Source organism: Pararge aegeria, chromosome Z, assembly GCF_905163445.1.
Source record: "Pararge aegeria chromosome Z, ilParAegt1.1, whole genome shotgun sequence".
Taxonomy (NCBI): Eukaryota; Metazoa; Arthropoda; class Insecta; order Lepidoptera; family Nymphalidae; genus Pararge; species Pararge aegeria.
The window spans coordinates 17615180-17632775 of NC_053208.1; the positions used below are offsets into that span (position 1 = coordinate 17615180).

At 35.2% G+C, this 17596-nt stretch overlaps 1 protein-coding gene across 1 annotated transcript in view; it reads right to left on the reverse strand.

Annotated features, from left to right (window-relative positions):
* Window positions 1-1667: 1667 nt before the first annotated feature.
* Window positions 1668-17596, reverse strand: part of LOC120636216 (protein scabrous) — a 31130-nt gene continuing 15201 nt past the window's right edge. The window contains exons 2-6 of the mRNA XM_039907589.1: window positions 16545-16710; window positions 14735-14902; window positions 3198-3650; window positions 2892-3092; window positions 1668-2627 (exon numbers count right to left, since the gene is read on the reverse strand). Coding sequence (XP_039763523.1) covers window positions 1890-2627; window positions 2892-3092; window positions 3198-3650; window positions 14735-14902; window positions 16545-16710 — 1726 coding nt within the window. The 3' untranslated portion in view covers window positions 1668-1889. The remainder of the gene's footprint in view (window positions 2628-2891; window positions 3093-3197; window positions 3651-14734; window positions 14903-16544; window positions 16711-17596) is intronic.

The window sequence follows — 17596 nt, forward strand, 5'->3', positions numbered from 1 at the left end:
CGCACATATCTTAGAATAGAAGTTAAATTGAAGACGGAATCCTACCCACTGGGCTATCGCCGCATTTGTATCTTCTATTCGTATGCTAAAGGTTAACCAAGAAAATTTTTATTAAATTTTTTGTTAAGTCCAAGCATTGATGTTCACATATTTATGTGTCAACACTTTATGTATTCAGTATTGTTAATCTTTAAGTTTGCTGCTGAAGATATCTGCCCTCTATCTCCATTCATATTCGTCAGATCTACGCGAAATTTGGGCAAAACTTAATTGGTTTTATAACTTATCCAGAACAAATATAATTATTTAAATCGGTTAAAATTTCACCTAACAAAGGTACTTAGCTGAATTTCGGTTATCAAAAGTATTCTATATCCTACCTCGTAGTAGTAACTGAATGATCGTGCGGTTTCATTTGAATTCATTCAGTAGTTTTTAGCGCGACGCGCAGCCATGATACAGACAGACAAAAAGAAAGACCAAAATGAAAAAAATTACAGTTTTGGCTCGAGTATCGATTTTTGGAGCCCAAAAATCTTTTTTCATTATCTATTATTTATTCACCCGTAAGTATGACTGTATAACATAGTAACCTTGGAATACTTACGACTCCCTATTTACAAATTTTCTCTTGGATTGCACTCCTTTATTCTTCTTCCTTTGTTGTACAAGGAGATGATCCTTTCCAAATTATATTTTACTTCAGACACTGAGTGAGACTCTAAGTAAGTAATATTAACTATATTATTATAATAATTTAAATGCGTTACACTCGAACCTTGCAATTTGACATCTATAAGCCCACTATTAGCACTTAAAACCTCAACGACATCAACTTGAAAAGCCAGGCGTTTTATAAAGCTCACCTTATCTACGAAGTCTTTATTGGAAATCAATTTACTTTTTCCGTTGGCATACAGTTGGTTTACGATCCAGATGTATTGCACTGCTAAAGAGAATATAATAAAAGACCGATTTTTATTTTGATACTTTTATTTGGTAATTCCATTACTAATATCTACCCTATGAGTACAATCGTCCAACGTGATCATCTACTTCTACGTAATAATTTATATATGTTTGAATAAGAAATTGAATCTAGTCCTTAATGTAGTAAATTGAATTCTCGAAAAAAAAGCTGGTTAATAAAAAAAATGGATTGCTAACCAAACGTTACTACTACAAATTATGTAAACATAAATACAGGATAACTTAATATGACATGTTTGGCAACTAAATATTATAAAACGTATAGAATAGTATCGCACTGTTTTCCTAAATAAATGAGAAAGTACCTTAGACAAGTGAAATTACTTATTATTATAATATCGAAACTTATATAAATAGTAGGCATAACATTAATAATTAAAAATTATCTCACTATGAAATTATATGTACATAATGTTCAAACGCTTTTAAAGAAAGCACAATATAATAATTATCAACTAAAGTAAAAAATAAATAAGAAACTTAATATCACTTCCTAATAATATTGGGAAATTATTATAACATACAGGTGGTGATTTCATTAAAAAACCGCAGACTTGAATAAATGCAATCTGCTCAACGTTCAACGTATAATAATCTAATAAATAAATGAAAACGAAGAGGCTAATAAATTCGTTACATAATAGTGTGGTTAATGGAAATTTTAACACAAGTTGTACCAAGCATAAAAAATAACTATGAAAACATTAGCAGACCGACAAGATGATAATATTTGAATTAAACAATCTACTTATCCATCTGAACCGTTAAATATAAGTACCTACGAATCAATTTCTACTAGGTTATCTTTGGTATGATTATTGATTAAGTTTATAAGCACAAAGTGCGATTATATTATATTTTAAAAGAGAGAATGAATAAACGTATTCCTCAGCGTGTGTTTAAACGCATCCAGGGCGGCGGTGCAAGCGCATGACGCTTGAAGCCACGGCAATCCATTCATTCCTGGCTGAATCGAACCAAGTCAGACCAAGGGTATACTTTCCATTAATGTTCACATGCTGGCAATGAGAGAACCACCAACCACCTTCGTAGTTTCCAGCGCAGTGGGTGTTCGAAATATCACGGTCATGATCGATAGCTGAAAATTGCATGTGGTTTTGGTATTCAAAAGCATCACTTGAATTTCCGTAATATCCGCTCACTTCTAAGACATATCCTGTATCGGCGCTGCCTACGAAGAAATGATCATACTCGGCGAACCAAACGCTTCCATAAATGTCAGTCATATCGATCCTCATAGATGAGCAGTTGTCAGCAGTCAGTTCATGCATTGTTTCCAAACCAAGCCAAAATTCTGAAGAAGCCTTGCCAAAACCGTGAACGTATTCGGAAAATTTCCTGTTAAATTCAACGGAACCATTGAAACGGCGTTGAAGAAGAGTGCTGCCATCAGAGCACCAAGTCTCCACTGGTGATTTTCCTGGGTGAATAAGAAAAGTTCCTGCTGCACCGGAGATGTTCGAGCAATCCTTGGGTAGCTTATTCACAAGATTTTCATATTCCCTTTCTACAGGCTGCAGTGTCTTAACTTCACCCATGAGCTCTGGCAATCTCATTTCGACAGTCCCCATTTCCACAGCGCCATTGTTTGCCAAGTTGGACATGTTAACCTCACTCTGTAACAATAAAAGTATTTAGTATTTTATTGAAGCTAAATTTCCCTACAAGTGTAATATAGACTTTTATTGTTCTCATACCAGTGTATAGGTATGATGTGTGCATTCAATTTAAATTTAGGAGGAAAAAAATTAAAGCTTTTTTTACATTTTATTTTGAGTTTTTTCTAAAAGATAACTCACCAATCCGCATATTTCTATTAGTTTGGTATGCTGTACGAAGTGCGTCATTTACTTAAATTAACTTTCAATGTCATAAGTTACCTTGAGTATGTGGTTGTTGAACCAAGAGTATTGTTTCTTAGACCTGGTTACAAGTTCGTTGACGGTTTCATTGAGCTCTTTAATTGCGAGGCGGTCCATTGCAGCGCGGTCGATAGTATTGCTTACGCTCACGGCAATAGCCTTGACCGATTGTCGCAAATTTTCTTGATCTTCCTTCAAGTAAGATGATTGAGCATTGAGCTGCAAAATATTAAATTCGTTAGTTGGTTTACAATTACATTTAAATTTATAACATACACCTAACCTATAATTGGCTAATTGGTGTTATAATATGTGATTATTTACCTGTGCAACACTGACATCTAATTTGGAGATTTCCTTTCTGAATTCGGGTATAGTTTTATCGGCCTTGTTTTCAATACTTTCAATATCTTCGCGCAGTTCTAGCACAGAGGAGTGTACCTTTTCGAAATCGGATAATTTTTGTGAAGTGTTATGGAGTTCATTCCGCAGAGCTTTAGTTTCCAATTCAATCATCTCTACTTTTGTCGAAATAAGGTTCCAGTTGGGTTCTTCAAGCCGGTCGAGTCGCCTTTGTGCGTCAAGTATTTGCGCCTGCAAATTTTGTTGATACTCGTCTAGTTGTTCTTGGGTGCGGGCCAGGCGGGAGATCTGAGTATACATCATTTTGTTATGACGTATCTTATGATAATGCTTCAACTTCAGACTTCCCTCTTGTATTTCATGTGTTTCAACATCGTTGTAACTGTTCATATTTTCCATTTTGCTGGTCTTCAACTGTAACAAAAGTATTACTATTAATCTATGTGAATAAAAAAGAGCTATCAAATGCAAGGAAACAGTTTTCACGTTCTACTCGTAGTATCTATAGTAATGATCGTAATCTTTAATAACCTTCCTTACTATTTTTACGTCAAGTTAATCCTCACGAGTTCTTATCGTTTTAAAATCAGTAGTAGCGGTACGGCTTTAGAAAATCAAATAGCAAGAACAAGCTAAAGTAACTGGCATAGCTTAAAAAGTCGCGTGTGGATGGGGCGGGGAGGTCAATATGCATTGGAACGGTTACCCTACAATAGACCACTGATATTATAGATACAGAAGCTATATGGCAAACGAACCGCAAGGCCCAGTGGGCAGAACTCAGCAGATGCTCTTTTACAATATGACAAAAAAATATTACACTTACTAAGCGAAACAAACTGCTTCTAAGAGATCTTATCTTCAACTTTCTCCAAATGCATAGTGAAATCAACCTATGTCACGTCTTTTAACAAAAACGTTACGAAATAGCTACCAATATAAGTGAAATAACTAGTATATCTATACTTTATAAAGTTTATTATTAAAAAAAGTCATAGATCGCACTGAGCCTCACGTCGCGTCGGGATCGTATCCGTTCGTATTGTTCCAAATTAATCAAAATAAAAGTGTTTTCTTTCAATTTTACTCAGTACCACGGAAGCAGGACCAGTTTGTACGCCGCACCGGTACACCGCAGCCAATATCTGCTACGCGGCAGATGCAAGCTATTTTTATTAAAATTATAAATGTATGAATGAAAACCATTAAGTACAACCATACAATTTGACATTAATTGCCACAGTGAAACTGCAACTAAATAAAATGATGTGTTTACTGCAAATAGATCTATAAGGGTGTATACTCGGGAATGGACAAATATTAAGCTACTTTAAAAGGGGGACCCCCTCTTTAAGTCCTTATGTGTACAAATAAATTAGCGTGAACCCATATTTTGAAGTGGGTTTTAAAGTTTAAAACGAATGGTCTATCAACCCAGTCAACGTTCTCACGAGAAACCCGTTCGTTGCGTACATGAAAATGTTCAAGTATAAGCAAACGTTTATGATCACGTTACGACTTGAAGTAAACGCGGGTGCAAACGTTCGGCTAGTTACGTTTGACGTCCTTTGATTTAAGACACGATACAATTATTATTTGAAGCTTAAATTTAAATTGAGTGCTTAATAAAATCGTTTCATCAAAATTGTTGCGAATAAGCTTGGTAAATAATTCAGTTAAATAATTAAAAAATACCTACATCAAATTGCTTTAATTATTCGTTGTGGAATGATGTAAGCTACTAAAGAGATTATTTATAAAAGCAGTTTACTATTTACTCGCAATGGAATGTGGCTTATTTGAGAAATTTTTAATAACAGCATTATGCAATTGCAACAAGCTCCCACAATTCATAAAGACATGGAATCTCATTTTTAGGGTTGAGTAACAAAAGGGCAAAACGGAGCTCCATTAATGTTATTTTTTTATAGTGGGTCAGTAATAGTCCATCCGCTTAGACATTGATAGTTATTGTTAGTTATATTAGTAGTTAGAGATCCTGAGTTTGATGCCCGGGTTGAGGCAAACATTGATAAGCACTAGGATGTTCAAATAAGGAATTGTCAGTACCAGTTTATAGTTATGAACTTTTGGGTTATCCACGAAGGTCTGTGCAACGGTGATGCCGTGGCGGCATGTGCCAATTATTTTAATTCGAGTGTGATTATTATCGTTAAAGCCCGATTAAAGATCAGTGATCTGTATGAGAGAATTGTGGTACAGAAGTCTGAAATAATAGAACATTCATAAAGGCAAAGGCTTCCTAAAATATACAAGAATAAAATATATCTTCATCTTTATGGACCCATTACCTATTAGGACTAGAAAATAAATTAACATACGTAAAGGGAAATAATATAACTTAGTACCTACGCATAATAAAATAAACAAAACTTTACATCATTGGTTTGTAGATGAAGTACAAAATTAGGATGTCATGTCATAAGTGAACTTTATACGAATATGATCGTCAGCACGTCTGCACGTCTACGTGAACTAAATTAAATCGCCATTATGTATTGTAGTAAGTACCTCGACAGTACCTTTTATTCCCCCGATTCCAATTACCTACTGCTTTGTACCTCTATTTGGTGACTAAATTGATTTAATAGCATCTGAGCCCCGATGCAAAGTAGAGTTCTTATTAATATACTATTATATACAACTGCCATATTAGTATCAATACATTCGTAGGACGTATCTATATAAGCACTTTAATTACACTACACTACAAGTGGCCCATAGGCCGTATAACTAAAAGTTATATAGCTGGTGATACACTGATAATAATAAACAAAAAGTCGATATAAACAATCGACTTACTAGAAACAGGCATAAATTAGTCATATCTGCATATCGTCTGAGAAAAGTACAGAAATCCTTTGTGGGGATAAGTATATGCTTTTATAACATGATACCGAAGTTAATGTTAGCTGTTAACTAAGTTTAAACAATACCAATCGTGGTTACTACAAATTTGATCAATTCCTTAACGACAAGGCTGCTTGGCAGCAGGCCACTCCGCTCTCATCTCTCACAAAACAGAAAAATTCTAAAGAATGTAAAACTATAAAATGATGTTGGAAAAGAGCAATCTGATGAGTTTTTTGCCGGCTTTTCTCAGTGGAATCGGCCTTCCGAACCGCTGGACTCACTACAAACAGACTGACTTGACGTTTCAAAAGTGCTTATAAACAAGGCCTACTTGAAATAAATGAAATTTGAATTTTTTTTTTATGTTTTCTCTCTACCTGATAGCATCAGCAGGCCGCTGTCCTAGTTGGCCAAGTGCGGATTGGTAGTTTACACCCGCCAGTAAGAACATTATAATCTCTTAGTAAATATTATTTAAATGCTTATATTAAAAACGCATATTACTATAAAATGTTAGAGATCCGTTGCCGGGGATCGAACTCGGTTCCCCCTAAAGGGAAGCAGAGTGCTTACCCACTGGCTATCACCGCATTTTTATTTACAACTTTTATTAAAAAGGGGCTAAGTATAAGTATATTAGAATGGAGGTACGTATAAGTTTATTTACAAACCACTTTTGTTCAATTAGATAAAGTATGCGTTATTTAAAATAGAGTTGTTTCAAGTCCGTTTATTGCTTGGTACTCGCATTTTTAAATTACTTTTACTCGGCAGAATAACTCGGTTTTCACTGTCGGCGAGTATGGAATTAATAACATCTAATGAAAAAGGGTATTGTGCAGGACACAAAGCGAATCGAGCATTCCTACTTCATTAAGGTACACAAATGCTTGTTTCATTTTATTCATATTACATTCCAGATATAATTAGTGAATATAATACTCGTATTATAATCACTTATTAATCAGTAAATTACTAAATTCCTATACAACAAGAGACTTAATTATTACTACTACAACTCAATTATTCTCAAGCAAAATCAATTAACTACAGCTGTTATAGACAGTATCACAAGTAATCTATTTAGTAAAGGCATGTTCATCATCATCGTATTAACTGATGGATAATTAATGTCAATAGCTATGTCTATCTATCAAGCTAGGCACAGCTTTGTCCGGCTACCAAGCTAGACAAAGCGATTTTAACACGCACCAATATGGTGTCCACGCAATAATGGCTTGCAATTTCAACAACTTGGGACCCCAATTCCGACATCGTTAATCGAGTAAGCGCTGTGGTCTTGAGAGAGGTGAGAGAGTGAAGTGAGAGGTCTCCGATCCAATCCTCGATCAGACAGTAATTTTCTTCCTTTACTTAAAAAATACCCGCAAATCTTGATTTTTCTTCCCTAAATCTGGACCGTATTCTTGATAATCATTTATTGAGCATCTTCAAAATATGATAAAGCTTTCTGAATCAGCGTTAGGTAACCGTCAGAACTACAAACTCGATTAAAACAAAATAACTGCTACTTTCGCTTCAAAGGTAGTCAGTACGAGCAAAGTACACAAAATTGAGACCAAGTTATTAATAATATAGAAGTAGTAAGCTGTTGGAAACAGTAAAATAATCTTGTTGACTATAATTTAAATCTCTTGATACACGTCAAAACGACTGGAGTATGCAAAATGTATGAACCAACTATAGGAAATTATACAACTAGACATTTCTGAGCCTCAGGTGAAAAGGGGACTTAGAGAAGTCATTCATTTAGATGAATAATTTAATGTAGGATGCGATAGTGATTTATAAGCCGTGGCAAAGTGCGCTTTTGGGGGTAGGTAAATTTAAACGGAAATTCAATACTATTCAGAACGAGTAGGGATTTAAGTTGCTAACTTCGCTCAGTGAAAAGGTCTAAATTTCCCACAATATGGAATATATATATTGCAACAATATTTCACTTGCAAGAGTTTGGAATAAGACTAAGCCGTGTACCTACTATAACTTTTCATTGAAAATGGACGATAGAAAGCAAGCAAGCAGGCGACTTAGTGAGTACCGCCGGTAATGAACATCTACAGCATAAAATAATTGCCAACGTTTGGCCGGCTTATAATTTACAATGTAACCAATTGCGTTCTTATATACAAGGTTTTATTTGCACCTTTAAGATTATTGAATACACCATTGTCCTTTTCAACAATACTCGTAATTGAATTTATACTTAGTTAGATTTCTAAAACATTTTTAATTTTTGCTTTTCTAATGACAGTTTGAAAATTATGAAATAATAAAATTAATTCAACAATTATAACTATACAGAAAAAGAATAAAAGTTACAACACCTATGATCTCAATATTTAAGTCCCAGAATATTCTATCATTACTAAATATGACATTAACTTATATCCCTGGGACAATTCTTGAATCAAAAAAGTTAATCACGTCAGTGCCGGGTATCAACTTTCATGCAAATTGTTTCGTACGGTGTGAGGTCCCAGGTTTTTGTCGGCTGAAAGCCTCTGTTGAACAATATAGTGCACCAAACGGGTTGTTGGAGGCTTCCCAAAAATTATTTCTCACGGTCGTTTCTTGTAAAATTTGGGTATGATTTGGTTATTTTAAGATTTTATTTGCTACTAGCGTACCCAGCCCGCTTCGCCGGGCTAGATTTTGCTTTATTTTATTTAAACAATAAATTTAAATCATTAAATTTTTAATTTAAGTCTCATAATATATTAAATCATTTATTTCTCTCCGTATTCATTCTCTTCTATTCTCTTCTCGAGCGGGTGAAGATCATTATCTACACCCATGTACACCCAACAATAGAATATCATCATAGTGAATAAAAGCTGTATTTGACAGTATGACAGGTCAAAAATAGGAATGCCCCGATCGTCACCAAACTTTACAGGATTACTCGCCAAGTCAATCCGGATATTCCCTTAAAGTTTCATTGAAATCGGTCCAGCCGTTTCGGAGCCTATACGGAACATACCCACACACTAGATAGGTTTGTTTAAGAGTGAACCTAAACTGAACAGTCATGGTGACAGTGTAAGACATATTTAGAAAACGTCTTCTTGGCACAAGGATCGTCAATACTTATATTCTGGTAATAACGCTTTTTATTAGCTAGACATATAATAAACAAAGTATAAACAGACTTTCGAATTTATATTGGCGCGATGGTGAATCTTTTAACTGGTAAAAAACATTTTAATCAGTGTGATGAACTGAATTTCATATTATTACGTCGGATATATTAACATGAGTTATTCAATATTAATTATGATAACTTTTATAAAACTGAATTTCAGTTGTTATTAACAAACCTCAAGAATGGAATACATGAAATATTAAATTACTGACATGAAACCGTGTATGGTAAAGGCTTTATAAAATAAAGTGAGGACTTTGACTTCATATATTATGTTTTAAACGAAAATATAAATACTTTGTTTTATTAAAAACTCTCGCATTAAATTTACTGCGAGAGTGTCAAACAAAACAATGATAATAAAATTCGAGATTACAAGTTACGTGACAGCTTTTTACCGCGAGATTAACATTACTTTTAATTTTCAGAACTTACCATATGTATATAGTAAAATACTACCACCGTGCTGGTGAAATCACATACATTACATAGGATTATTACCGAAAGGCATAATGCCTAAAACTTTACTTAGAAGAATACCAGTGTACGCTCCTGATTTTATACAAACAATTAATAACGTTTTGTACAACTGAAATGTAATAAGAAACTAATTAAATCAATTTCAAGGATACTTAGTTTGAAGCATCGTTAAGTTTCCGATGGTGGATCAAATAACAAATTTTGTTCCGATGCACTTTGTTCGACTGTTATTCCGAGAGAATATTTCTTCCGCATTTCTGAACCCCTAGTGTAACTTTTCAAGTTAATTAACTTTGGACTTGAAGAGGTAGAATAGAAGTGGTGAAATCCTGGCATCCAGTCCACCATATAAAATGACAGTTTTACCCAAACGAGGATGTAACGTTAGTTGTGAATTGTCATACTTTGGCATTTGGACCTTATAAAACTACTAAAGAATTTCCGATTTGGATGATACGTTAGATATCATGACTACTTTCATTAATGCAACTGATCTGTGGTAGGTTTACTCCTGTGGAGTTGTCAGTCTGTATTAAACGCAACAAGCCTATTAAAAACTCCGAGTCATTCATCGGGCGATTGATAGCGCTTCATTCGGAGTGTCCCTGCGTGAACAAATCAGAAATGAGAAGATCCGTTGAAGAACTAAAGTTACAGACAAAGCTTAGTGAGGTAGGAAGGACACATAAGCGTAGTACGTAGAACCACAGGACTTTGGGGTCTCAATGTGCCGGAGTGTCCGTACAGCCCAGCGTTGTTAAGCGATCCCAATCTACAAGTCATAATTTCCCGAATTGATCTCTAAACATTGGAGTCTATATCTTGTCACCTTTACTGACGTATTTATTTACATTGGGTAAAATAAAAATGCTCTGAATTCTCTGCAATGCTAAAAATACTCTGGAGTGATTATGTCACGTTAGGAATGTAATAGAGAAACAGGGCCTTTTGGTACAAAAATCACGTCACAAATTAAAATTCATACGCAGTTCCAGCTAGGATATCAATGGTGAAATGAAAAAATTGAGGTATTGACAAAACATCTCATGACAAAAAATTCGTACCAAATCAGCGCCGGAATGTACGCGTCCCGCCCCGTTTGTCGGCGGCTTGCTTCCCACAGCGCCATTGTATTGCGCTCAATGGAATTTCCGCGGTGCATCGCAGGTGGACGCTATTCAGATTTGGCGACAGTTTTTTGCCATGCCCAGAAAATATACAATTACATGTACCGTTTCGCGGTATTCGTTTTGTGGTGTTATACAATGTTTACGTTTAGTTAAAGGAGTTCTTAGGTACTTTCTACCCGTTGCCAAGCATTTATCATTTATTGACTTTTGTTATAGGTTGACTTCACGTATTTTAATCATTATTAATCTTAGGTATTTTCTTTCATGTAAGGCATGATATATATCTGCTTAGTTTTTATTTAAATAAAAATGTATGTTAATCTCAATTAATATATCTAACCGTAATGCTGGTTTTTTTCAATTTGCGAATTCAGTTATTTCGGGCAAACACTTCAACTTCAATTAATCAAATAATTGTTTTTTTGGTTGTGTGTCAGTTATCCTAGATAGTTTATACCTATCTTATGGCTGTAAGGTATTATTATTTATAACGAAGAAATAAATCATTAATTTATATATTCCTACGTAATAAATAGCAACAAGACCGACACGACGTGATGGTTAATTATTGCTATAATGGTATTCCCTCACAATCATATTGACCGGTAAAAAGTCGCAGGCGCAACGGTTAGCGACGGTTATAATCACTGAGCGTGAAGGAAGAAGGGCGGCGACTGTTATTAGAATTTGTATAATATGTTGAGCTTACAAGTTCCTGTTCCAGGTACCCCTGTCTATGTCTGTTACAACAAAACATATCAGCCTAAAAGGAGCGCCAGAAAAGTATATCTTTTCCCTACCTATAAACTTCGTATTAAGAAAGCGTAATTTCACAGAATATTTCTGTGATAAAATCAACCACTACAGGCCACGGTTCTCCCACAATGAGAAGGGCGTAGGCCATAGTCCACTAGGCTAGACAAGGGCGGCTTGGTGGACTCCACACGACTTTGTTATAGAGAACATTTAGGCATGCCGGTTTCTTCACGATGTTTTCCTTCACCGTTGAAGCAAGTGATATTTTAATTGCTAAAAATGCACATTACTTAAAAAACTTAGTGGTGCTGGCTGAGATTCAAACTCGGCCCTCCGAAAGAAAAGCCGAAGTCCTAACCTAAGTAGACTATCACCAGTGGCGTGCACAGGGTCTTCGGCCAGGGTATGCATAAAGCACATATATAGCATAAAATAGATATATTCCCCTCCAATACGAGCTATACAAAATAATTTGGGGATGCAGTGCTTTTGTGCATGTATGAAACGCACGCCACTGACTATCACTGCTTTTGTGGTATAATAATTCATCATAATAAGATAATGACAACTGTTTTGGCACTCCGCATCGCTGCTGAACATCAGATACTGAAATCTGTTTGTGTCACACTGATACTGTGTACACTTCATGTATCTTATGTTCACAATCACAAATTTATGGTACATAAATAATAAATAAATAAATAAATAAATACTGATATTCATAGAACTAATATATAGGTAGTTAGTAGGTACGTAATTAAATAATTTATTTCCATTTATATTATACGGAATAAAAACTAATTTACGTCACAATTTACATAATATGAGGCCTTGACACTACGCCATCGATGAATATCCATTAAATATTGAACGATGCGCGTTCCTGTTATGCGATCCGATCTATAGTAAAAATACAATATTCTACCCTAAACCCCTTTATACTGCGGAATATTTTTTATATGGCCGCATTTTAGTTAGGTCGTTTTATTGCATATCAAAGACTTACCAAGACAGTAACTTGGTAGTGCTGCTATGCTATATTATATTTTTATTGTTAAATCACAAATGAAATGTTATGTATCAAGCGATTTTTTGAAATATATATTTATATTTTTTTGTTTCTTATTTATCCATTGGTATAGGTAATATTTATAATGTTTAATTCTAAACAAAATAACGATTATTTAGAGAAAGAGCATCGTTTTTCTCGATGAGTTGATAAGGCAAAAGTATTCTTTTAAGTTTGTTGAGATGTTCGGCTAAGTGATTTTTTATTGGATGCAATAGTTTCTTCGTCAGTCAGCCGGCCTGGTAGAGCCTTAAATCTTATGGATTAAGGAACATAGATTGAAATACAAGAATAACTTAAAAGTAAGTTAGGACTAATAAATTGATTTAAATGTTAGAATAAATATACTATACTAGCTGTTGCCCGCGACTTCGTCTGCGTTTGATTTTGTTTTTTGATGTGGCATTAAATTTAGTTGTAGATCAAAGAAAAAAATTAAAGTATGTAGTATCGCTAAGCCTTAAATGAGGGGTTTCCTGCTGTCCGCTTAGGATTTCTGTCCACTATCTCCAACCACAGTTTGGGCAAAATTAAACACATATTATAACTCTATAGCACAAAAATAATTATTTAAATCGGTTATAATTTGTCGGAGTTATGGTGTAAAATCGCCAAATACTCCTCCTCTCTTCCAAAGGAACCGAGCTTAATGTCGGGATAAAAAGTTTCCTATATTACTTCTAACACTTCCAAGAATATGTGTACAAAGTTTCATGAGGCTCGGTTTAGTAGTTTTTGCGTGAAAGCGTAACAAACAAACTTACAGTGACATTTATAATATTAGTAGGGAAGTAGGGATTACATAATCAAATACTAATAATATTATGTAAAATCAATCGTTTACCCACGTCTATTCCTCGTTAGAACACTCTCGAGAACAATATGAGTCGCTAGTTAGCGTTTCGTATCTTAATCCTTGTTTCCTTACATAGCGAAGTTTTAGTTAGAAGCAAACCACTTGTTAGTGAAATAACTAAGTCTGTTGGGTCTGCCCGTCGCTTTCATTCACACACGGATTATTCCCAGTGCGGTCGGCGGCTTACTAATCCGACAGATTGGATTTTGCCTGTGAATGGCTAACAAAAAGACAAGCGCAGTGTCCTCTTTGATCTTTTCAGCGACCATGGGTGAGTGGCGACGCCCCGATATGAAACTATAGCGCGCCGAAAACCTTTGTCCGTTACAATGTAAACCGTCCGTTAACATTGAAAATTACGCTTGAAAATGATGCTAACGAGACGTTAGTGTTTGACGTGACTGTTTAAGTTGTCTGGCTACAACCCACATCGACTCCGACTGCTTGAGCTGCGGAAACCGTTACTTTTCCCGGAATAAAATGTATCCTAAGTCCATCTCGAGGATATAAGGTATCTCCATGCATATAAACCATAATGTATATAAACCAGATTTCATGAACGCGATCGTCTATACTATATCCAGCAGTCGGTTTTCTACAGTTACTTGAAAAATATCTTAGGCGATACAAAGTTGCTAAAGCAACCGATCGAAGTAATCGATCGCTCATGTGCGTATTTAGACACAAACGTAACTAGGCTCTTGACATCGCAGTATTTGCATACATGCAATGTGGTAAGACACAATGTAAAATTAATAATATATTCTTCCGGTAGTGTGGCCCCATAGTCCTTCGATGTATGCCACCTTTAGACATTAGCACATATCACAAAATATAATACACTAGCTGTTGCCCGCGACTTCGTCTGCGTTTGATTTTGTTTTTAAAGTATTCAGTATCGGTAAGCTTTAAATGAGTATAGTAGTATATATATATAACATGTGACTGTTAATTATAGACAAATAATTTGCAATAAAATAAAATTGTGACTATAATTAAAGATCTAAGCTATCCTATCTCTTAAGTTGGACCAGACCGCTCACGGTGAGCCAATTTAATTTTAAATCGGTTAAGTAGTTTAGGAGTCCATCGCGGACAAACATCGTGACAGGAGATTTATATATATTAAGATATGAATGCACTAAAATAATATGACTTTAAACTAACCTCCTTTGATAATTTTCCTAAATCGGTACGCATCTGTGCCGAAGCGCCCCTTAATTCTTGCTCCTCGTACTTAAGACGTCCAACCTCGCTGTCGAGCTTGTCCACTCTGGCTTCTTGGGTATGGGCCAGGTGTGCCAAGTCATGGGTTTCAGCCAAGGCCTGTTTCAGCTGCAACAAATATCTTAGTTAGAAACTTTGGTAGCTATGATCATTATTAACCCACTACAGGGTACGGGTATCCTCTCACAATCAGTAGTAATGAACTCAGATCCCCGAAATTCTTATCAAAAAAGTTGGGTGTAATTTTTAAAAATAACTTTTTCTCAAACTTTCTCTAAAACAACTGTTTGCTAAGGTGTCTAGCTGAATTGCCGCAATTGACAACCTTTGGGCTAGGTAGTCCCCGATACGAGGATCACAGCCCTTTACCGCTTTCTTAAGTTACTTTAAATACTACTTTTAATGAAAAATGGAAGATATAATTTACTTTGTTTTTAATTAATATGATTGTTATAAGTGCAACTTTTGTTCCACTCATACGACCCGAATGACTCAGTATTTCAAAGAAGGGTTCGCAGAGTTTAAAAAATGCAAAATTTTACGACAAGAGAATAAAATAATTCCTTAATTAAAAATATACGATTGAAAAGTTTTCAGTTAATTAAAGAACTGAATACAAAGCGCCGTAACAAATGAAACATAGTTGCTATGAAATGATTGCGAGTTATTGAGGCTTCAAATATGGAACGATGTTACATATTTTGATTGTTTCAAGTTTCGAGTCAAAACTTTCTTTTTCACTTTTCAAAGTCGTACTTTAAGGCTAGTACTATCTCGGATTGTGCCATGCCCTTGTAGAACAATCAATACTATTATTAAGACTCTTTTGACATCCAAATTGTTATATTGAAAAAATACAATGAAATTCGTTAAAGTTGCACTCGCGACGTTTTCAATTTTGTAGAGCAAATTAACTGTAAGTTATCCTTACTAGGTCCACCATATTATAATATATTCGCCTTCTGGCTCCACGCGAGGGCATATTTCCGAAAGAATTTCGTTCACTTCGTTGGAGTTCCCGCCTTTTAACCCCACTGGCACAATGGTGAGCGCTATAGCCTTTACAAATGAGAGCTCCAACTTATAAAACCGATGCCTTTCGAAGGCACGGTTGCAATACTCTAGTTTAAGATATTACTAAAATTAAAAAACCGGCTAAGTGCGAGCTGGGTAACATGGAGCACTATATTGTATTTACATTATTAAGATCGAGTAGAAAATACCATTGAAACGTTCCTTGTACTTCCTTTATTTTTTTAACTTAGCTAAGTACTACCTCTACCAGGGTTTCAAACCATACTAAGCCAGCGTAGTCACTGCGCTCGCGCCCTTAACCTAGATAATTAAAATATATAGGTTCTGGTCAGTTAGTCAAATAGGCGCAAAAAATAAAATTTATTATTTAAGTAACAAAACCATAATAAATAATAAAATTTAACAAAGGATTAAGAAAAACTAAGCCACCCCAACCATGGGATGGTTGAGCTTGAAGATCTCCACGCAATTTTTTCGAAGTGTGGCGACAAACCGTAACTCTGATGCACAAATACTATCAAAAAATTTTTTTTCTTGACTTATTTGAAGTACTGAAGGAGTAGCTCGCGGCGCACTTCTGTACCCACTGCGACGCCCAAGTTCGAAAGTCCTGACCTATACGGTTCATGAGATACATCGTGTTGAAATACATCCATTTCGTACATCCATTGACAACCTTCGGATGCATAGCCTAAAAATGAAGAAAGAAACGTACCTCATTCCGCATGGTGTGCAATTGCCGAGTAAGTTGGGAATTGTTGATGCTTCGACTCAGTTCGCGCACTTCGACGCGCACCTCCTTCATAGTGCTTTTAGCCCACTCCAGAGTAGCTTTCTCGTTGTGATCGTGGTTATCGGAGCAACTGGAACCAGCGTTTTTCCTGTAAAGACAATGGCTATTAGAACTTCTTCATAGATAGATACGCTAACTTAAACACAAAATCGATAAAAACACATATCTGTTCCGAGTTCTTAATTGTTTTGATATATTTTATTTCTCTCTTTAATTTTCACAATTTGGTACATTGTTCCTTTTTTATATTTTTGTTCATTGGGTTTGTTTCGTTTTGAGTGCCTTCTATCGGCTGCACTAAATAGAACCGATGCAGTTCATTGGTTACTTACTGCATCACCGCGCCTTAAGTAGTAAATTGGACCAATCACTGGATATGGTCGATATTCAGACGCTCCTGTGAAACATCTTTTTTGGTTGTATCCCTCGTGTTCTCAAATCTCACAGTCTTATGTTGATAAGTGACAAGACAATACACACAAACGTCCCGAAGTTATGGTACCAGAGAACCAAAGCTTTTATGTTTTACATATTGACCGGGAATCGTAATCCCCCAAGGGAGCTAGCTTTTATTTTGTGCCTGCTCGGGTTGTAGGCTTTTAGCTGCATCAAAATGCATATGAAGGATAGCTGAGCTATTTATAATAAAAATTAAGCTATAGTTGCTAGTACTTTGTCTTTGTACATACTACTTTATGGGGTTATACAAGGAGAAACAATTGAAAATTGTATAGTTTTAAGTGGTTCATTTGAATATCTAATTATTTATTTTTAAATTGAACGTTGCTCTATACCGTTTCCGTAGCTAATATGCTTCATCTAAAAAGTTTGTCTGGATTGATAAGGCCATTTATATTTATTTACCTCTTGTTTTGTTTAATTTGATATTTTCTCTGTAAGTGCAATAAAGACTTTCTCTCTATCTAATTTCCTGTGTTCGACGTAGCTACACAGGAAGTTCTGCCTTGCTAAGG